This window comes from Pistacia vera, unplaced genomic scaffold (assembly GCF_008641045.1).
Source record: "Pistacia vera cultivar Batoury unplaced genomic scaffold, PisVer_v2 Contig375, whole genome shotgun sequence".
NCBI classification, from domain to species: Eukaryota; Viridiplantae; Streptophyta; class Magnoliopsida; order Sapindales; family Anacardiaceae; genus Pistacia; species Pistacia vera.
Window position 1 is genome coordinate 370,605 of NW_022196196.1, and position 23,732 is coordinate 394,336.

General features: G+C 35.6%; 2 protein-coding genes across 3 annotated transcripts; one reads left to right on the plus strand and one right to left on the minus strand.

Moving 5' to 3' along the window:
• Positions 1-1,072: 1,072 nt before the first annotated feature.
• Positions 1,073-4,744, plus strand: LOC116140675. 2 transcript variants are annotated; one of them, XM_031426273.1, is made up of 3 exons: positions 1,073-1,292; positions 1,429-1,547; positions 4,395-4,744. In XM_031426273.1, the coding sequence occupies exons 1-3, from the start codon at positions 1,162-1,164 to the stop codon at positions 4,418-4,420; spliced, it is 276 nt and encodes a 91-aa protein (XP_031282133.1). In that variant the 5' UTR covers positions 1,073-1,161; the 3' UTR covers positions 4,421-4,744. The 2 variants fall into 2 exon arrangements, with proteins under 2 accessions (XP_031282133.1, XP_031282132.1); XM_031426272.1 differs by having other exon boundaries at positions 1,074-1,292; positions 1,429-1,609; positions 4,395-4,743.
• A 2,206-nt stretch (positions 4,745-6,950) lies between these two features.
• LOC116140711 (GATA transcription factor 12) lies at positions 6,951-8,610 on the minus strand. The gene is made up of 2 exons (XM_031426306.1): positions 8,166-8,610; positions 6,951-7,885 (listed from the first exon to the last, which is right to left on the minus strand). Exons 1-2 carry the CDS (start codon positions 8,475-8,477, stop codon positions 7,106-7,108), a joined length of 1,092 nt encoding a protein of 363 aa, XP_031282166.1. The 5' UTR covers positions 8,478-8,610; the 3' UTR covers positions 6,951-7,105.
• Between the last annotated feature and the right edge of the window lie 15,122 nt (positions 8,611-23,732).

A 23,732-nucleotide genomic window follows, 5' to 3' on the forward strand; every position in this document is an offset into this window, starting at 1 on the left:
GATCATTTGTCTTTTTGGAGATCATTTGTCTTTTGCTAATTAAAATTGAGATGATAGTTGTTATGCCTAAAAAGTCACGCTTATGTCAACTCAATAAATGTTTTTTTGTATTAGTTGTCAAGCTTATACCTCTTCAAAGATATTCATACCAACTTTATCTCATTTTAAGAGATGAACAGACGAGAGCTCTTTATGTGTCAATGCAACTTGTAAAACACTCATTATATTGATTTTAAAGATGTATAAATTGACATTTCTCTTAACGAAAAAGGAAGCTGGACATATGAGAGCTAGGCATGGATTTGAGTTCAATTTTTTCTCTCTGTAAGCAAAGCATTTCTTCATCTTTGTATGTCTTATAGGCAATATCATAGAAATAGTCAGAGATCAATAAAAAAACAGTGGATGTAGGACTTGCTTTAAGCATCCGAACTACTATAAAAACCTCTCTTATCAGTCTATTATTTATGTTTCTGCAACATATATAATCTCAATTCCATATTCAAATCTCATGGATCCATCACGTGCAATTTCTAAGACTCTTTTAGCACTTTGCAAGTGCGAGTCGTTGGCGTTCAAAATCAAGTGCAACAATAGTACAGTAAATACCTGCCTAATAAATATTTTTTATAATTTTTTTTTTTTATAATCATAAGTGTTAGGATTAATTTACGTATATTTCAACTAATTTTTTTGGACTTGGAATTACTGATTAGATAAAAGCTTTAGTGATCATCCCTATTAAAGGTCGTGGGAACTTGAATTCATGAGACCATGTTAAATCTTCATTTTGCTTTTTTATTATGAAAGGGATTCGAACTTAGAAAACTATGTTAAATCTTTATTTTGGATTCAAACTTAGAAAATCATGTTATATTTTTTTTGCTCTTTTAACACCAGGTAATTAAGCCTAATAAATATCACAAGTCTTAGGATTAATGAGGAAAAACATGACTGAATTTAATCAAATAAATTTTACTTGGCAGAAATTGTGGTAAGTAATGTGTGCATTCCGCTAAGACAAAAATACTTCCCCCTCTGTAGTCTATATGGCTATTGGTTGGTAAACGGTAATTTCTCAAAGAAGCGTAAAACCCCTCAAAAACCTCTAAACACTGTTTCTCCAGAAACCCTAACTTTAGACGTTTGTCTTCTCCCGAAATGGCCTCTCGCTACAGAGCTGCGTCGAAACCCCTTCACGCTCTACTCAAATCCACAATCAACAAACCTACCATTAAACCCAAATCCTCACCTTTTCTTCCCTCCACTACCTCTTCCTCCACATTCTCAAGGCAAGTTCTTAATGCGCTATTTCATGCCCAATTCAACTTTCTTAGAAATTTTGAATTTTGGTCGTTGGGATTTGTAATTCAGGTTCCTCTGTTAAATTCGCTGAGCATTTTTTTTTTTTTCTGATGAACTTTTCAGGTCGGTTCCTCAACTAGGTTGTGTTCAGTCTCTGCTTCCTCTGCACACAGCAGTATCTACGGCCAGGCTAACGTCGTGTCTTGGCATTGATTCAAGGGGCTCGAGATCGTTGTCTCAGGGTATGCTTAGCAGTGCAAACCCAGGAGTTTGATAATCTCCAAATCTTTTGTGTTTTGTTTCTGTAAGCAACTTTTTACTCTTGGTTTGAATGTTCTGCTCGTTACCCTTTTCTTTTCGTATTATTTGTTTTAATCTAATATTTGGATGAGGTTGATTTTTCGAGTATTTCTGGCATAGCCTGTTCCTACACGTTTTAGTTGCTGAGTAGTTTGAGGAAAGCAGCAGAATTTTTGTTTTCTTCATTAAGTTGAGGATGGACAGTATTTTTACTGGCTCCTCAAATGCTTAAATACACAGTATGAAGAACGGCACTGATGCACAACTTGAGAAACGTATCTATGAACTGTGGAGAAAAAAAAAAATCAGCAATAGATGCTTCACACGGTAGGGATGCATTTACGTTTTGTATGTTATCAAACCCATAATTTTCTCACTTTGCTAGACGGAATGGAAGAAAATGTACGGACTTTCTCTATCATATGCATGACACTATGAATAAGCTACAGAAACATGTTTTGACTTTCTGCCTGGTTTATTTCTGATAGCCGAGTAAGATGCTTAAAATACTTGATTATTGAGTCATCACAAGCAGGGAAATTTCCATTCCGTTTGATGATTGAGGGTTTTCATGGAAATTTGTAACATTTCTAGACCATTTTTGCATTTTGGTCTTCAGAAACTCATAAGTATGTATTACCATTGATGCAACTGGCACAAACCCCTCCTGTAGAATACATTATTTCTCTTAAGGATATAAAACCAGGAAATTTATCCAAGTAATCGGATACACCAACGCGCTTACAATTTTCTATTTCTCTTGATAGATTGTTTAGAATTCGATGAGAATGTTAGGGAGTTTCTTGAGTTCAAAAGTTATAGTTGTCAACTTAGAGAGGGAGAGAGACAGTCATTTGATTCTTTTGTTGATGTGCTTCTGTTACATTTTATAATCTTTATTTCGCTTTTCAAATGGAAAATGATATAAGTTTATAAGATTAGAGGAGTAAGAATTTCTTCTTCAAGAAAAAAATTTCAGCAAAGAAAGAAACAGGAAGAGAGAGAGAGAGAGAGAGAGAGAGAGAAAGAGAGAGAGAGGTGGTGATAAGGACTAGGAGTGTTCATGGGAACATATTAGAAAGAAAACTTACACATAACAAGTAAACAATTGAGGGTAATACTTTTCACTAAATTATTATATGTACTTGGAAAACTGATAGGAATTGGAGATTCATAGGCATTTCCAATTGATTTTGTGTCAAAGTGGATATGATCACATGAGATCTTTTTATGGGTTGGAAAGGTTAGATCGTGAAGTTCAATCAGGATTAGTGCAGGGACCTTTACAAAGCTTGACAAGATTTAGGTATATGGTAACTTCTGATATATAACAACATTTTTGGTCTGCTAGAATAGAAAGGAAATGTGTTTTTCTTCTGAAATAGTGCGGTGAAAATAAGACAATAGTTAAATGTATGATTGTCTTTAAACTTAGGAATGAACACTCTGAAGATGGGAGACTAATTATTTTGTGTTTTAAAATTTGTACAGTTACCTTACAATCAAATTGATTAGAAATTTAGATGATTGCAGGTGAACTCCCCATTGTTTTTCAATCTCAATTAATACTGGGCTTCTGACTTGCTTTTTGTTGCTATTTCCTTTTCATATGATTCTTTTATAGATTGACTTATAGAATCTTCTTTGCAAATGAATTCCAGGACTTCTGAAGATATAGAAAATCTTTTTTTGTGATTTAAGTGAATTCTTCGTTTGAATTAGGAGCCAAGGCAAATAAATTGAGTTTCATGCTCCCTACTTGCATATGTTTTTTAATTCTATTTGCATAACTATACAAACTTAAGCATCAATATCTCCATGTTGCTGGGTGTGTAAAGTAGATACTGAATTATTAATCAAAGTATACTTTGCTTCCTTTTTGTGGGCTTACAAGTATAAATATATTAATCAAGTGACGTGAAGAAACTAAAGTTGTTTGAACTCTTTTGAAGTTCCTTGAAGTTCCAACTTTCAGTCTGGAAACTTCCTTGGGTAAAGATGATTTACCTGGAGTTAGGATTGAGTGACTTGTACTTTCGGATGTTTGAGTGTAGAATACATTGTTGTGGCATATGCCTCAGAAAAGGCTGTTTTACTTCATTTATCTCTGAAAATTTATAATTTGTTCGAAATATGAAAAGGTTGGTATTTATTCCCAAAAAAAAAAAAAAAAAAAAAAAGAAAGCCCGGGCAAGTGTTTACTCTGTTTATACATTATCTCAAGTATGTCAGTGACACATTTAAGAAGTTACAATATTGTACGGTTTCCAATCAAAGAAGCTCCATATGGAGATGGTAATCAATTCTGAAATACTGGAATTTTTCCTATGTTAATTAGTGGTCAGGTCGAGTTGTGGAATTCTTCCAAGTTTTCTCTCCATGCCCTCTTGTAGTTGCCATTGGTTTATTCTCTTTGGTTATTACTTTTCAACATTTTCTTTTGTATTTCTTAACGTCTCTTTCTTTTCTTTTTCCTTTCATGGTGTTTCTTAATAGTCTTAGTCAAGGAGATATAAATATTATTGTGCTGCCAAGTTCCACTTCAAGATTGAGTGGCCATAACCAATTATGGCGACTGCTCAATTCTCTCACTACATATGGAGAATATTTAAGTGATGGAGTTTTAATTCTCATTTAGTTGACTTCTATACACTATGTCTTTGTCGATTGTTTAATATCAAGTGGTTTTTTAACAATGTAATTAACTTGACAAACCCTTCCAGGATTCTTTTTTTCTTTTTTATAGAGGAATTTAATGCTAATTTCTTGCCTCGTTTTGAACCATACAGAGCTGGGACTCAGTGTGCCGCGATAACAGGCTGTAAGAAGACGGTGGTTGATGGATCATTGCTTTTCTTCTTGTGAGGCCCTTTTCATTATCAGTTGAAGTTATAATTAACAGTTGTGTATGAGGGTGACTAGGCTGCAACAATTTTGAATTCTCTCAACTATTTATTGTTCTGAGAGTTGTTGAAAAATTTGTCAGTTAGATTTGAGTTGCCTAAAGCTGTTATAAGGACAAAAAAAAATTGTCTGCTATGAATTATCTTTTTTTTTTTTTTAATGAAGAACATCAAAGTTTTGGGTATTGATATTTCAATATACCCATAATTATTGAATCTCAGCCTTTTTATCTTATGGATTATGTGATTTCATTTTCAACCATCCTGTTGATGTAGTAAAGAAGAAAGATTTTCAAAAAGATAAGAAGATGTTGTTTGAAGAAGAGGTTTGGAGAACTTTAGTTATCCCATACTTGTTTTAAGCAATAATAATATGAGTTGTGAGTGAGGGTTTTGGCACGTTGAAAAGTGTATAAACTTGATATGTAAGCGAAACCTAATTGATTATGATTAAAAAAGAGGGAACGTGAAGGGCACGTGAGATAGTGGGGAGGTTGATGAAATGGTGCCCCATTGTCTCCCAAATCTCTGAAAATAAACTTTGGCTATGGCGCCCATGTCTCCATTTTAACAGTACATATACATGTGCCCATCTCATCTCATCTCTCTTCTTTTCTTTCTTCACTCATTATCAATATTTACATTATTCATGCATTTACCAACAGCTTACTCCACCACTAAATAATTGCAAAATTAAACAAACAAAGTCTTCAAAAACCCATAAGAGCTCAATATTAATTTCATGCATTAAATAAGGATATGGATAAGTTTAATTATATGATTTGAATTGATGAAAGAAATGAAATTGGTTGGTTGAAGCATGTTATGGGGAGAGATAAAAGTGAATAGAAATAATAAAGAAAGAAGCTGTTGAGAATAGGAGACAACAGGCTTTACAATGAACATGGAACTATCTTCTCTTACATTATATTAATGTATTGTAAAAGGGATGGGATCAGTACATCCTTGTAGTCTTTAATTTACCCATGTTCTCAAGGTCTTACCAAAATAAGGTAAATTATTAGAGTAAAAAATGAGTAGGTTAGGTATTCAAAGCACTGCATGCATGGAATTAAAAAAGTCAATATCACCCACTACCAATTTATTTAATTTGGTTTAAAATTAATTAATACTTTCACCTATATGATTGAACTGTTGTTTTCTGCAGAGCAGTAGATTAATTAAAGAAGAAGAAGAAGAAGGGCAGTTAATTGATGAACAGCCAGCCACAGGGAGGCTTGGTAAAGAGATAGTAAACGACATTGAGAAAGTTCGTGTTTGTGATGGCATCATAAACTTTGTGAAATTCTGACCATTTCACATGTGACCACCGCAAACGGTGCTTCTCATCCCCTTTAATTTAATTAACCAATTGTACAACCACTCTGGTAAAATAATATAGTAAAGCAGCAGACCAAAGAAATGCATGAAAAGAAGCAGACTGAGACAGAAGATGTGAAAATGGTAATTCATTTAATTAATTATTTAATTAATTAAAATAAAGAGACCTATCACCTATGGATTAGCGTTGCCTAGGATCGTGCTGTATCGTCGTCAACTATAAAATTTACCCCCGATAGAACCATTATTCTCCTATTATCACAAATCTTCACTCACATGGAATAAGATTTGGATTTAAGAAAATATATCTTCTGTTCTGCTCATAAAATTAAAATTTATCCATCAATATTCATTCAATCATTCAGGGATTTTTAAGAGAATGGATATATGGAGTCATCTTCACGTGGTAGTTTGCATGGATCTTTGATTCTTTTGTGATTAAATTTCTTGGAATCATAAAGTGAGGAAAATTGTGCAAAATTTATTTTAAAATCAAAGTAGCAGAAAACGATGTGAAAAAATGTGTTAACCAATCAGCATTTACTTTCAAACATTCTCTGTAATATGCATTGCATGCCCTAATCCCCTATAACTATTTCACCTTTTCACTGAATTTCATGTTCCTCTCCTCGTGGTTAAAATTTGAGTATGAGTATATGTTACTCAAACGTCAAACCCCTTTCTTTTGCTTCATCATTTCATTCGTTCTTTCGTTATAACATTCAAAAGTATTTAATTTTCTTTTCTCCATTATGTCATTCAAAAGGGTTGTCCAATTTTATGCCAATTAATTACATCAAACATAAAAATCCCCAACGAATTTTGAAGATTCATGGCGCAATAAAGAAGCTGTGTACTATGCGTCTTGATTTTGGAATATGGATGGTTGGAGAATATGTCATGAGACTAGCCACATCTACTATTGCAAACCAACTCTAAAATGACACATTACCAAACACGATAAGTTTTAATTAATCTATGAAATAATTATGGGTAATTCAATTATAACTTATAGTCAGGAAATTAAAAAAAGGAAAAGAAAAAAGAATTGCCAAAAAAGGCAAAAACAAGATAACATTAATTGATAAAGAGTTACCAAAATTCAAAAGAGTTAGGAAAAATTACTCCTCTAGAAGAAAATTAGAAATATCACGAAATTCACTACCCAATTTCGCAACTAAATTAACCTTAAAAAAAGGGTAAAAAGAAAAAGAAAATAACTTCAGCAGAATTCTCCTACACTAGCGTCCACTAGATCAAATCAGCTGCCTGAAATCGGGCCCAACATGTTGGTGGATCAAGTAATCATCACCGTTTGAGATATCAAACATCATATTCTGATGATGATGATGCATAAACTGCTGCTGTTGCTGCTGTTGGGCCCTTTGCATTTCTTTTTGACGCCTAAGCTCCAGCACCTTACGGTGCGAATTTGAGTGCTTTGTTAGCACAAACGTCGGGCTTGCAGCCGGCCGGTACTCGGGCACTAATCTCCCCGACTTGTACCTCACTCCACAAGCATTACAGAGCGTCTTCGGACCCATAGGCCCCGTCCGCCACTGCGGTGTCTTATCGGTCGCACAATGCAGGCACTTCCGACCTTCTCCGCTACCATCGCCACCATCTCCGCACTCTTTTTTCTTCGACCCACTTGCTTTAACTGTTTTCTTAGCGGTTTGTTGTGGTGGGGGTGGTGGTGGACCCGTGGAAATGATGTCGGTGTCCGAGGACGAAGTGTTCTGGCTTAGGACAAGAAGACGAGACGCCCAGTTGCATGGGGCCGCCCGAGACCGCTTGCTACGGGCCTTGGCTGGGACCGCCATTTCTGGATTGAAAATGGGGTTGCTGGGACTAGAGATAATATTGTTATTATTGTTGCTGCTTCGGTCGGGTTCGGGTTGGAATTGGCGGGTTTCGGATGATTCGTCGGGGCGGGCTTTCAAGCCCGATATCAATTGGAGCTTTTGCAGGTCCTCACAGGAGAATGATTCCTCCGCGAAATTCGACAACCATTCGAGCTCAGCTAAATCGTCTAACTGTTAAATGAAACAGAAAAGAAAAAAAAAAATATTATTATTATTATAATTATATTATATAAAAAATTTGAATTGGTTAAAGTACGAATTTTACTTTGATAAAGAAGCAGTGGTTATTGAACATATTGCTTTATGCAAATTGCCATATGCAGTTGTTGACCATTATAATTAAATTTTTGAAAACAGAAAAAAACAAATAAATTCACCCAAAAGTGAATAATGTAATTTCCCTGGAAAATTAAACATTAACATTGATGAATTATTGCATGTATGGAATTACCGGCGGGACGCAGAGGTCGCTAGAGAAGTGAGCATCAGCGTAATTCCGGCAAGCAATATCAGCGGAAAAGCTGGGGTCACAGGAAGAGGAGTTGCAGCTATCAACGACAGTGACAGTGGAAGAATCGGTAGAATTTCCAGTGACGTTATCAAAAGTAGCAGCGTCAGTAACAACGGCGTCTTCGTTGGAGAAGTCCAAAAGTTCCTCAACAATGAAATGGTCACCAGCGGTGGTTTTAGAATCAAAAGAATGGTGTTTTTCAGGTGCAAATTGTGAGCAATAGTTTCCCTGAAAGAATTCTGGTGCTTCCATAATTTAGTTTCCTTGTTTATTTCAGGAGTTGACGTTAAGGCAATAGAGAGTATAGTTAGAAGAATGTGAGGAGAGAAGTGTGAGCAGTTGTTGTGGTTTTGTGATGAGAGAGAGAGGGTTTATTTGCGATTGAAGGGGACAGGCGGACAGCTAAAATGGAGGATTTTGACGAGGACAAAAAATTTAAAGTTTTAAGACGAACAATTAAAGGTTATTAATTATTTATTTTACCAGACAAATAAAGAAGCTTTAATTGATTTAAAGGAAAATCGTGCTCGAAGTTACTTTAGTGCCCTTTTTCTTTTGGAGGCTTTTCATGTTCGGTATACCATTTCTATCTTTTTAGAATCATTTTTAGATTTCCAAAGATTAATTAATTAATTAATTAACTATTTAAAATTGTCTCTTATTTCTTGTTTATCCCTTGTGAATCGATCAAAACAGTTGAAATCTTCAAATCAATTTTTCACGCAATGTAATAACAAGGGAATTAACTGCAAGTGGTGGTGGTGATGCAATTATCACTGCACGTGTCCACACACGATTATTATGCGTTGCTTATCATATCAGCTACTCACGTGGGTATTACGGTAAATTCATGATGTCTGACTTAAATAACTAATGTAGCAGCAGTAGCACATTTTTTAAATGGATAACTGGGTAAACAGGTAATTAACAAATTAATTAATTATGGATACAGGGTAATTAAGTGTTCAAATTCAACTCCTTAGGAACCGATCTAGCAGGTTTGCCGCTGAGGCTTGTGCATTAGCGTCCAAGTTTACAGCCCGATTCCTCTGCTTTAATTTCCCTCGGGGATAGCGCTATATATATTTTTTTATTTTTCTCTGAAATTCACTCATTTTTTAAAACTTGTTTATAATATTTTCCACCTCTGTTAATTGGTTTATTAAATTCAATCCCCACTAGTAAGCACGACGTTTACAGCTCAACTTGATGGAAATCAACGGCTAAGATCTTCCCAACATGTCCTCCGCTACAGATGACCTGCCAGTTTGGTTTTCACTTTTTACCTCACCTTGCCATGTAGGATTTACAAGCGGTTCCACCGTTGTTACGTTGCACTTTTTAGTCTCCTATACTACATGGTGTACTGGTGTAGTGTAGTAAACATGCAAGATCAGAACTGTCTACGTGATTGGACCTACTGTAAATGTCAGATATCATATTACGTGTCAAGCATCGAGTAGTGAAGATTGGTTAAAGTGGGGTCTGAATTTGATTGTGCCAATCCCTATGCGAGTCTTCTTCGAATAATGGATAAGGTGTAACTGTTGTTATTTATTGCTGTGATATCTCTCTTCTTTAGTAGATAATTTTATTATTTTATTATTTTTTTACCTTTTTTTTATTTTTATTTTTATTTTTTGCTTGAATTAAAAGGAAAGGCTGAAAAAGAGTGAGTACCTGGGCCGTTGCTTGGCGTGGAGGTTTTCATTTATCTAGAGATTTTTTTCATTTTTAATTAGTTAAAATTTTTGTTATTTAACTGATTTTTGCATGTGTGGGGTCCAACTTGCACGTGATAGAGCTGGAGGGTAGTGTCAGCAAGCCATGTGAGTGCTTGGCTCGTGTCAAAAGCCAAAAGGCTTGACGGTGCCAATGCCACGTGGCGAGAATCAATAGTGGCTTGCCTTTTCTAGGATGCTTCAATTAAGGTAGAGTTGAGGTGAGCGTAGTAGTAATGTGATGAGAGTGTATTGGTCATTTTACAGTCTACGATAACGTGAGAGCACGTGCCGGCAGGTCACGTGAGTAGTGGGGAACGCACGTGTATTACACCTCCCTTGTGACAAGTCACGTGGGAGGGACGTTCTGCTTTTGCTTTCGGAGTAGTTGCTTGTCACTAGGCCATTTAATACCTATTTTGAATAACGAAACTCCCTCACCCCCCACCCATCACATAATTTTTGCCCATTGAACATGAATTTCTACTCCCCTTCATCTTTGGACTTGAGAATAATAACTATAATAACAAATAAAATATACATAAATCTAAATCTAATATTTTAATTTTATGATATGGATTAAGAATGAAGGTATCTCTTCAATTTGCATAGCATAATGAAACGTAACGTAAAATTCCCTGAAGGTGGTGGACCAAAAGTAAATGTGGTCAAACAAGAGGGTAAAGAGCAGGTGCAGCCAGACAGGCTTCAAGTAGAAGCCCAATTGCTTTTCCTTTTAATCTTTTGCCTTACTAAGATTGAATGAAGCTAAGGAAGGAACATGTCACTCTTATGCCAACCCAGCAACTCTTCTCTTCTTCTTTGTGGTTAAGTAATTGCCATACTTTGCCAGTCTTGTAAATGGATGCTAGAAAAGCAGTTTACGTACTTTGGTAAAAAATTTTATAAGGGGAATTTATTCTTTGAAGTATCAGTTAACTTGTATTGTAATACTGATATGGTATGGTACTATGGTTAGCAGTTTTTCTTAACATTCTTTTGTGGCTTTTTCATCTGTTTGACAATTCAAGATGCCAATAATTGGAAACAACGCCACAAAAGCATAGCCCATATTGGATAGCCTCAAGGCGTCGCAACTTAGGGTTAGACCTTCTTTGGGGCTATTTTTTTTTTTTTTTGGGGGGGGGGGGGGGGGGGGGGGGGGGGGGGGAATTGGTGTTGTGGTTGCTATTTAAGTCCTCCAAACTCATTCTAAGCCCCAAAATCAATTAAAAATAAATCTATTTTATTTTATTCCAAAATTACCCTTGTCGTAAACTTCTTTGATTTCTTAAAAAACTCATGATTTAAAAACAGTTATGGAAAATTCATAAAAACAAATCAAAAGAAGATTGGAAAAAATATTTTCTGTCATGATTTTGCACAGGGAATATTTTTTCCGCCTTCTGTTTTGTTTTTTTTATGGGTTTTCATAACTTTTTCTAAATCACAAGTATATTGAAGTAAAAATTTATTCATTTTCAAAAAATAAACAAATAGAAAAAGGAAAAAATTAAAAAAATGAGAAATGTAAAGGATTAAGAAATAAGATAAATTAAAAATATTAGGAAAGTAGAGAAGTTTCAACAAAAGAGAGAGGGAGAGAGAGAGAGGTTAGGAAAAGTTTAATTTTCGGAATAAAATAAAAATATATTTAAATTTAATTGATTTTGGGGCTTAAGAGGGTGTTTGTTTGAGCTTATGAAAATTAGCTTATAAGTAGCTAGTGCTTAAAACTAATTTAACCTTATAAGCATTTGAAACTTATAAGTGACTGATAAATAGTTCACGCATTTGGTAAAATATGACTTATAAATATGTTTTATTATTAAAATGACCAAAAATGTACTATAGTAACATGATTTGTTTGAAATATAAAAATAAAAGTATATTATGGAATTTTAGAATTAAATAGGGATAATGTGGTAATATACAGTAAGGAAGAAGCATGGAACAGGAACAAAGAAAATCAGAGAAGAAGAAGAGAGAAAACTGTCGCGTTTTTACTTTTTTTTATTAAAAGTAAAGTAGTTACAATTGCTTTTATACAAGATAAGCTAAGCTAACAGTGAGTACAATATTTAATAACTATCCTAATCAGCTGGTCAACAAGTCAACTGAATTTTGTTTTATATCCTAACATCCTCCCGTAAACCAAACCTCCTTTATTCTGCCATTCACTAGTCAATATTGGTTTATATCCTAACATCCTCCCATAAACCAAACAACCAAACTACCAGCAGAGAAACTTCAAGAAAAGTTCAGCAGGGAAGCTTAAGGAGAACAACAAATATTTTGCCTCAAATTTGGTTGTTCCTCTAGAGTGCATCTGCTAGATTACTTAAGATAGCAGCAGAGATTTTAGCTTAGTAATCAGTTTAGCTAAGCAAAGAAGCTTTAAGAAAAACAACAAACATTTTATCTCAGGAGAAGTAATATTATTCCTCCAAATGTTTATCCACTACTCTGCTCATAAATAATCATCAGAAAATACCCTATATATAAGCAATAAACACTCTACATATAAGTTGCAAAAGTTCTCTCAAACATCCAGTATATGCTCTGCATAATAGCAGTAAAAAAAAAAAAAAATCCTCAACCTTTCAAACTGCTATCAGACAACTTTTAGTAAAGCAATTACACAAACGTCAGCTAACCAAAACTTCAGAAAATTAGTCACATCAGTAACACAAACTGAACTAGCACACACTTCGGATTTCATAAATTAGTGCAATATTATCAGTTGAGAACCATCACACAGACATTTATGCCTTAGACTTAGAAGTAAAAGCACAACTAGCAGATGTCTGAACTCTAAGTTTGTCTCTTAAGTTTTCAAACTTGGATGTTGAAAGTGCCTTAGTGAAAATGTCAGCTCTTTGAAGTTTAGTGGGGACATACTGAACTTTCAGTTTATGGGTTGTAACTTTTTCCCTTACACAATGAGCATCAAGCTCAATATGCTTAGTCCTGCCATGAAAGATAGGATTTGAAGCAAGGGAACCTGCACTTTGATTATAACACTATATTATGGGAACTTTGAGTAAAGACACTCCAATTTCAGTAAACAAACTACAAAACCAGGCTAACTCAATAGAACCTCGAGCAAGAGCCCTATATTCTTGCCTCAGTTGAAGATAGAGCCACAACCTTTTGTTATCGAGAATGCCATTGTATTAAATTGGAATCAAAGTATACACAACAGCCACTAGTTGATCTTTTATCTTGAAGATTACTAGCCCAATCTGCATCAGTGTAACATTCCAGATTAAGTCTATTACTTTTGCTAAAATGCACACCAAAGTTGATAGTGCCTTTAATGTATCTTAGTAACCTCTTGCAAGCCTGCCAATGTAACTGAGTAGGGACCTTTAAAAATTGACTCAACTTATTAACCGAATAAGAAATATCAGGTATGGACAATGTTAAGTACTGCAGGGCACCGATAGTACTTCGATAAAGAGCTAGGTTGTCATAGGCTTCACTATCTTCAAGAGCCAACTTTGTACCCACAACCATTGGAGCAACATACGAGTTGCAGTCCATCATGTGTGTTTTAACTAACAAATCCTTTGCATACCTCTCTTGGTTCATATGAAGGCCTGATGTAGTTCTTGTCACCTCAAAACCAAGGAAGTATTTGAGAGAACCCAAGGTATTTAGTGCAAACTGAGTATTGAGTTTCTTGACAGTTTCTTGAACCAACTCATCATCATTCCCTGTCAAGAGTATGTCATCTACATACACCAAAACATACATTAATTTGCCTTGTTGCAGACAAACAAACAAGATAGGATCAGCTATAGAATGAACAAAACCCTAATTAACAAATGCTTTCTTAAACATTTCAAACCAGGCCCTTGGTGCCTGTTTTAAACCATATAGTGTTTTGACTAGTTTGCAAACATGATGAGGATATTGAGGGTGAACAAAACCTTCAGGCTGATCCATGTAGACATTTTCAGTGACCTCTCTATTAAGGAAAGCATTATTCACATCAACCTGTTGTATATCCGATCCATAATGCACAACAAGATTGAATATTACTCGAATAGTTGGGGATTTGACTACAGGACTGAATGTTTCTAGATAATCAATGCCAGGAGTCTGCTGAAACCCCTTGGCCACTAACCTGGCCTTATACCTCTGAATGGAGCCATTAGGATTAACCTTTATCTTGAATACCCACTTACAACCCATAGGATGTAGATCAAGAGTTGCAAGAACCAAATCCCAGGTATGGTTAGTTAGTAAGGCATCGAATTCAGTTTGTATAGTAGCCTTCCAAGATGGATGGGAGAGAGCTTCTATCACTATTACTGGTTATATTGTGTCCAGAGAGGTATAAGGGACTAAAATGGTGTTGTGAGCTTTTGCTTTAGACCTAGTAATCATAGGGTGAGTGTTTGATACAGGAGGGATGAACTCAATCAATGGTAGGTTAACTATAAGAGGGATAGTCTCATAGGATTGACCTGAGGAAGTACAAATATGAGACAACACTAACTCTGAAGGCATGGGACTTGGAGTTGATGTACTGGCAGTATTTTAGTCAGATGGAGTTGACACAGAGGGCCTGACATGGTTTGAGGTAACTGGTTTAGGGAGAACTAAAGTTGAAGTTGGTAAAGGTATGGAAGAATTTGGACTAAGTTTTGAAACACTGTGAATTCAACTGATCATATGCAAAAGAATAAGGAGTGTGAGAAGACACTATTATCATGGGTAAGTTTAAAGACACTAAGTAAGTTTTTTTGTTATATTAGGAACATACAAGACGTGGCTAAGATGTAGGACTCTAAAAGGACACTGTAAGATAGCAGAACCAGTATGTGAAATTATAAGTAACTTACCATTGCCAACCTGGAGCTGTTCATTGCCAGAGTAGATGTTGCTTGTTGTCAGTTGAGAGAAATCTGAAGTTACATGATCTGCAGCTCCAGAATCCATGTACCAAGTAGTGTCTTGAACATTGGATGGAGTTGCAATATAGTTGATAGTGGCAGGAGGCTGAGTATAACTCTGAGATTGGGTCAACAAGGCTTGATTATGCACATTAACAATAGCAGAATTGGACTGAGTATTAGTCGGAACATGTGAATTCCAAGAAAGTGGTACAATTTGACTTGGATAGTTATTCTGAAATTGCATTACAGATCCTGGATGGAGACCTTGTGTATAGTACGATTGAGTAGCTGGGGAGTATTGTCCTCCAAGGTGAAAGTCAGGTGGTCTTGCAAAGTTGGGTGAATTGAAGTTACTCCTTATCAGAGGATTATTGCCATTATAATTCACATCAAACCTATGGTACCAATTAAGAGCAAGATAGCCTCTCTTCCCACACACCTAGCAAATGAACTTACCCCTGCCTCCTGTCCTACCTCTCCCTCTGCCACCAAAATAATTCCCAGAAAATTGATGGGAGTAGAATTGATTCTGAGGAGTGGAAGACATAGGCAAGGTTTGATTGACAGGAAAATATGACGAGTTGAAGGAGGTCTGTAATTCAGGCAGTAACTGAGTGTGAAATTGAGAAGAACTAATGGGAAGTGGAGACATCGAATCAGATTGTAACTTCTTATTTGTACTATCAGTGGTAAGATTAGCAACATTAGCAGAACCTCCTTGAAATTCAGAATGAATGACTGAAGTCATTATCGAATTTGCCTTTTCCAATCTCAATTCCAGTTTCTGAAGCACAATCTGAGCCTCCTGAACAGATATAGGATCAATTCGAGACTCCAATCTAGTGGTAATATTAACAACAACAGTGTCATATTCTGAGTCTAATCCATCTAGAATATAGTTTAGGAGTTCTTCATCAGAGATAACAATTCCACTGGCAAACAAATTTTCAGCAAAGCTTTTCATTTTGAGAAAGTAATCGTGTATACTCAAATTGTCCTTCTTTGTATTTTGTAAAAGACTTTTAACGTGAAGAGTTTTCGCCCTAGATTCAGTAAATAATTCCTTCTCTAATGTAAGCCATATATCAGTAGCAAATTGACATTTGGAGATAACAGCAAACATGGATTCATAGATAGAAGACAACAACCAACTAACTAACAGCTTATTAGTCTTCTTCCTGAGAGAATAATCTGGAATTCTGGATTAGGTTTCTTAATTACCTCAAAGTTTGAGTCAATTGAATGTATTCTAACAAAGGGAGTAGGACAAGGGATTAGTCCAGTTAAGTGTTCTTCAAGATCATGAGCTCCAACAGCAAAGAGAATTTGAGATTTCTAGAATCGGTGATTATCTTGAGTTAATTTGGGTGAAATTGCTGGGAGAGACAAAGAAGACATTGTAGCTTAATTACTGAAATTTACTGCACCAGAATTCTGTTTAAGGCTTGAATTTCTGTCGGATCTGTTAATTGAAGAAGTGTCAGCCATTATTGACGTTTGTCAATGGCTCTGATACTAAGTAAGGAAGAAGCACATAATAGGAACAAAGAAAATCAGAGAAGAAGAAGAGAGAAAACTGTCGTGTTTTTACTTTTTTATAATAAGTAAAGTAGTTACAGTTGCTTTTATACAAGATAAACTGAGCTAACAATGAGTACAACATTTAATAACTATCCTAGTCAGCTAGTCCACAAGTCAATTGAATTTTGTTTTATATCCTAACATATACTTTGTCAAATTAACTTATAAATAGAGTGCTTATAAGCAAAAAAAAAAAAAAAAGTACCTTCCCCCTAACTTATTTTTTTTAGCTTATAAGTTATAAGCTCAAAAAAATCATAAACAAACAGGTCAGCTTAATTTTAGAGTTTATAAATTGGTTTGATCAGCTTATAAGCTCAGACAAATACCCTATAAATAACATTGCTCTTTTTCATCATCAAATTAGATGAGGCATTTTGTCAACATATTGGACGTAGTTTTGGGCATTTAGATGATGCATTTTGGTCTTAAGCTCAAGCGCTAAAAACATTTAGGTGGCTTTTACTCCGTGAAATGCGTGAGAGTGGAAATAAGGATGAGTACGAGAATGAGAATGAGAATGAGAATATGTGAATGAATAAAATATGATTACGTTGTTTACTTGTAATAATAAATAGTGATCGAAATGGAATGAAATTTATGATTTTTCGAAGAAAATGCCATTAGTATTAAATTATTATATACATATATTTTATTAAACAATAAAATTCCTTAATAATATATTAAGCAAAAATAACCTAACAATTTTATTTTTTCTTAAATAATTAAATTAAAATACAATATTATCAATGTAACTAAAATAATACTAATTTAATTTTGTTTAATAAATATAAAAATATTATTTATTATTTAAATAATATTTGAAAAATAAAAAAATTCCAAATCGGTCACCACTGGTCAACATCTCCAGGCAACAACGTTTGAGCACACTTCTTTCGTCATCGTTGGCACATGAGGAACCATCATTAGACGATATATGGATCTGGGTGGTTTTCGTTTGGTTGTCGATGACGATAAAAACAATGTCATGTACGATGGCCTACAGATTTTGCGTTGGCTAATAGTGAGGACAAAAGTGATTCCGATGAAAAGTCACATCGGTGATGATGAGGTGACGTGGACGATCTGTCAGATGACAACTGTGCTGGTCAATAGTTAGCAATAATGGCCGTGTTGATAGGGGCACAACAATCTTTTTTTTTATAATACTTTAATTATAAATATATTAATTTAATAATTATAAAAATATAAATAAACTGTTTTATGGGCAAAATAGGAAAAAGAATTTGAAACGGAGGCAATATATTTTCTAATTTCTATTATTCCATGATGATGAAATATCCTTTTTGTAGATGCAAAAATCTACCGTCATGAAAATGGGGTCTGATCTCATGAGGTTGAGGTCATTGACAAACCACTAGACCTGCACACCTGAAAAGAAAAACGTGAAACTTACGCCAAACGTCGAGGTGGTATTTGCCGTAGTCACTCCGACGCTCAAGTTAACAAGGCTGAAAGAGATGATTTAATAACAATTGAGGATAAGAAGGATTACCAAGAGTCTTATCGGAGGCAAGGACTACAGCGGAGGCGTCGGGTTCTTGGGAGCAAGAACTTTAGGAGCAAATAGATGATTTTGAGTAGTGTAGATTGACTATGGGAGATTCCTCCTTTATGAGAGGGCAAACTTCTGTTTATATAGTGAACTCAAGTGGTTGAAATCTTAGTAGGACACTAAGATAATCCCTATTAGGAAAGAAATATATTTTTTTGTCCTTATCAGGTTATATTTACTAGTTTAAGCAAGATTCAAGATCTTAACATAAGAGGAAATAGAATAGGATTCTGATTTCCTATTTATGGACTATTCTAGACTAATAGGTCAGAACCCAGTTTAGCTTAATTTGTAAAATAGTCGAACTCATAGAGTGGACAGTCCACAAGGTGATCTTAAGTATAGGCCCAATCGAGATTTGGTTGAGGCCTTGGGCCGTGAAATATTTATTTCGTTATTGAGCTTCTTCAAGTCGAAGACGATCTTTGGCTCTAACACTTTTCTACCAAATTTAGGAGGAATGAGATTCCCCCAAAATATAGCCCAAGTAAATGGTGGAATGGGGAAACTGTTAGACTTTTACAATATGGTCCTGCACTTCTCCTTCCTTACATTTTGGTCCCTGTTGATGTGGTCATACGGTTGTGTCTCTTGGGCAGTTGTCTTTGATGGAAAGACAACTGCATATAAGAGAGAGAAGTTTACAGGTCCCCATTCGATGCATTTTTGATTCCCAAAACCATCACCCAAAATTGCAGTCAAGTGGAAGATCCTGTAATTCATAAAGGAGCAAGAAGATCAAAGAAGTAATTGCTATGGCTGGAGGTTTGTCATTTATTTCCGCATATATTCCATGGAGTTTTTTAAACTGAGATTGATTGTATTGTAAATGAATATTGGAATATGAATGTGTTTACATTTGGTATCAGAGCTTTGTATGAATCTCTGCCTAGCATAAAGTTGTTTGTTGCAAATCTGAAAAATATTGCATAAAATTAGGATTTTTCCATTAAAACCCGTACTGTAAATCAAGCATAACTTTTATTATAAAAAGAATTTGTTTTCGATTTTGATGTCATTGGAATCCTTGTTGAAAAAGCTTTCCAACAGTATATTATTTGTCAAAAACGGAGTTCTGGATGCAAAGTTATGCTAGTTTAAAGTTTTGGTTGGTAGTTATTGTTTGGGTGTTTTCGGAAGCCATTTATGGCATCGATTTAGGACGAAATTGTCATTTGGGATGTCACTGATATATGTTATAAGTCCACATTTGAGTTTCCCATCGAAAACGCCGGAAAAATGGCCGGAAACGGGCTGTTGAAAATCTGGAAAAATCCGGGTAAAATTACAGAAAACCGGGTCAAGAAGAACCGACCTAATAGGAAAACGGGTCAAAACGACCCGGTCAAAGTCAAAAGTCAAACCGGGTCAAACAACCCAGTCAACTCAGCCCAAACCCGTCAGGCAACCCGACCCGGTCAACAGCCCAGACCGGTCAACGGACCGGTCAACGGGTCAAACCGGTCAACGGGTCAAACCGGTCAACGGACCGGTCAAACGGGTCAAACGGGTCAACCGACCCGGTCAAACGGGTCAACCCGACCCTGGTCAAGACCCGGCGCGTGGAGGCGCGTGCAGGACTTGGGCTTGCGTCAGGCGCGTGAAGGTTTAGGGTTGGGCGCGTGTAAGCGCGTGGAGGCGCGTGAGGAGACCGTGGAGGCGCGTGGGGGCGCGTGAGAGAGTGTGCTGCCTTCTGGCGGCGCGTGGAAGTCAGTGACAGCTTGTATGATGGTTTTTATGTTATATATTACTTTGTTATGCATAAATAATGTATTATTCTTGCATTGATTTGTGTTATATTATACAAATTCATGTTATAAATTATTTGATGTTTTATGATCGTATATATTTTTGATTAATTTAGAGTAGCCGCAGCATCTAAATTATGATAATATATGCATTAAGAAATATTAGTTGTGATCATATTAAGGTTAATAACATCGGTTGTAGTTAATCATATTAGTATAATCATTTTACCCACAGGGAATGTTATATTTTTATGATTAATTAGGGATGAAATAAAAATTATTCTTATTTCTTAATTAGCCCACAGGCATTATGAAATATTAATAATTTCTAGTTTCATCATTAAAGGATAATGAATCATAATATGTAATGTCTTTACCCACAGGGAGATTTTATGATATATCGATTCATTTATGATTTATTATTTGTTTTACATTGGTAAACTTATAATTTTTATTGATGGTTTGTGCCTCATAATTTATTTAGTAAGCATGTCTATTGAATTACCTACAGTTGATCAAACTTTGATGATGGTTGAGGATAAGGTTCCTAATTTAAATGGTGATAACTACAAATCCTGGAGAGAGGCTGTCCTCCTTCATTTAGGGTGCATAGATCTTGACTATGCTCTTCGTAAGGAAGAGCCACCAACACCTACAGATACTAGCTCTCAAGCTGAGATTGCTTTGTATGAACGGTGGGAGCGATCTAACCGTTTAAGCATGATGTTCATCAAATCTCACATTACGAGTAGTATCCGTGGGTCGATACCGGAGTGTGAAAATGTCAAGGATCTTATGGAGGCAATTCATGCACAGTTTGAAACATCAGACAAGGCATTAGGAAGCATCCTAATGAGTAGATTGACATCCATGAAGTTGACTGGTATTAAAGGAGTCCGTGAGCATATTATGAAAATGAGGGACATAGCTGCTCAGTTGAAATCCCTTCAGATGGTGATTAATGATGATTTCCTGGTGCATTATGTCCTGAACTCTCTCTCGTCTCATTATACTCCTTTCAAGATATCTTATAACACACAGAAGGATAAATGGTCAATCAATGAGCTTTTGACCATGTGTGTTCAGGAGGAGGAGAGACTGCTTCAGGAAGTGAATGAAACTGCACATCTGGTGACAGGAAATGTCAAGTACGCTTCAAATAAGAATAAGAAGTGGAAGGGAAAAGGCAAGCTGCATGAGGTTATGAGCAAAGGTAATAAGGACAATATCAAGTGTTTCTTCTGTAAAAAGACGGGACACATGAAGAAGGATTGTCCTAAGAGAAAAGCCTGGCTTGATAAGAAAGGTAACCTCTTATCTCTTGTGTGTTATGAATCTAATATGATTTGTGTTTCACATAATGATTGGTGGATTGATTCTGGTTCTACAATCCATGTTTCTAATACCATACAGGGTTTTCTGGATCAAAGGAAGCCATTGGGAAGTGAATGCAGCATCTATTCAGGAAATAGGATGCCTTCACGTGTTGAAGCTGTTGGAACTTTTAGACTTATTTTAAGTACTAATTATGTTTTGGATTTGGAACGAACCTTTTATATTCCTAGTTTTTCTAGGAATTTAATTTCAGTTTCTAAACTTGTACCATGTGGATACTCTTTCAACTTTTATGGTAGTTCTTTTAATTTAATTAAGAACTCATCTATTGTTGGAAATGGTACTTTGGTTGATGGTTTGTTTAAAATTCATTTAAGTGATACTGTTCCTTATAGTCTTATGACTTCACATGCTAACACTGGTATGAAACGTACTATTATGTATGAAAACTCTTCCTTTTTGTGGCATAGGAGATTAGGACACATCTCCATTGATAGGATTAAAAGGTTGGTAAATGCTGGAGTTCTTGAAACTCTTGACTTTACTGACTTTGATACTTGTGTAGACTGCATTAAGGGAAAGCAGACTAACAAATCCAAGAAGGGTGCCAAGAAGAGTTCTGAACTTTTAGAAATCATACACACAGATATTTGTTGCCCTGACATGAGCTCTAGTGGTCAGAAATATTTCATCACCTTTATTGATGATTACTCACGATATATGTATCTCTATATGCTTTATCACAAGGATGAAGCGTTGGATGCTTTCAAAATATATAAAGCAGAAGTAGAGAAACAATGTGGAAAACAAATTAAGATCGTGAGATCTGATAGAGGTGGTGAATATTATGGTAGATACACTGGTATAGGACAAGCACTTGGTCCATTTGCTAAATTTCTTCAAGAGCAAGGTATTGTGGCTCAGTACACCTTGCCTGGCACACCATCTCAGAATGGTGTAGCAGAACGGAGAAATAGAACATTAATGGATATGGTACGGAGTATGCTGAGTAACTCCAAACTTCCTCATTCTTTGTGGATTGAAGCTCTCAAAACTGCAGCGTATATATTAAACCGAGTTCCAACTAAGGCGGTTCCCAAAACGCCATTCGAATTATGGAAAGGTTGGAAACCAAGTTTAAGTCATTTACGCATCTGGGGTTGCCCAGTTGAGGTTAGAGTTTATAATCCACAAGAACAAAAGTTAGATCCTAGGACTATTAGTGCATATTTTATTGGATATGCAAAAAAATCCAAGGGATATAAGTTTTATTGTCCTAACCATTCCAGTAGAATTGTTGAATCAAGAAATGCCAAATTTCTTGAAAATGATGTGGTCAGTGGGAGTGATCAAATCAAAGACTCAATCTTTGAGAAAATTGATGTTTCAGACAATGCTCTTACATCAAGTAAAAGATTGGTTGTTCATCCAAACAGGGTGAATAATGAGGAACCACTCAATCAAAATCCACATTCTGATGCGATTGTTTTAGAAGATCATTTTGAACAACCTCCAATACAAGTGGAACAACCAGTTGTGCAACAGTCTCAAGAGACTGATGATACAACATTAAGGAGATCTACTAGAACAAAGAAATCAGCAATTCCTACTGATTATGAAGTGTATATGCAAGAGTCTGACTGTGACATAGGTATTGAGGATGATCCAGACACGTTTTTACAAGCTATGAACAGCAGTAAATCTGAATTGTGGTATAATGCCATGATTGACGAGATGAATTCTATGGCGGATAATAAAGTTTGGGACCTTGTTGACTTGCCTACTGGAAAGAAACCTATTGGTTGTAAATGGGTATTTAAAACCAAAAAGGATTCATTAGGCAACATTGAGAGATACAAGGCTAGACTTGTCGCCAAAGGGGTTCATGCAAAAGGAAGGAATAGATTACAAAGAAACATTTTCTCCAGTTTCTAAAAAGGATTCCTTTCGTATCATAATGGCATTAGTTGCCCATTTCAATTTAGATTTACATCAAATGGATGTTAAAACAGCTTTTCTCAATGGCAATTTGGAGGAAGAGGTTTATATGAAACAGCCTGATGGGTTCATTTCAAGTGATGGTGAACATTTGTTTTGCAAGCTTAAGAAGTCCATTTATGGACTTAAACAAGCCTCCCGACAGTGGTATTTAAGATTTCACACTGTTATCTCTTCATTTGGTTTTGTAGAGAATGTCATGGATCAGTGTATATACCACAAGGTCAGTGGGAGTAAAATCATCTTTCTTGTGTTATATGTAGATGATATTCTCCTTGCAACCAATGATGTGGGTTTGCTACATGAGCTGAAACAATTTCTCTCTCAACATTTTAGTATGAAGGATATGGGTGAGGCGTCTTATGTCATTGGCATTAAGATTCATAGGGATAGGTCTTGACATGTTTTGGGACTATCTTAAGAAGCCTATATTAATAAAATTCTTGAGAGATTTAGAATGAAAGATTGTTCACTCAGTGTTGCACCCATTTTTAAGGGTTACAGGTTCAATCTGAACCAATGTCCTACACTTGAGATTGAAAAGGAACAAATGAAAACTATTCCTTATGCTTCAGCTGTTGGAAGCCTAATGTATGCTCAAGTCTGTACTAGACCTGACATCGCTTTTGCAGTTGGCATGT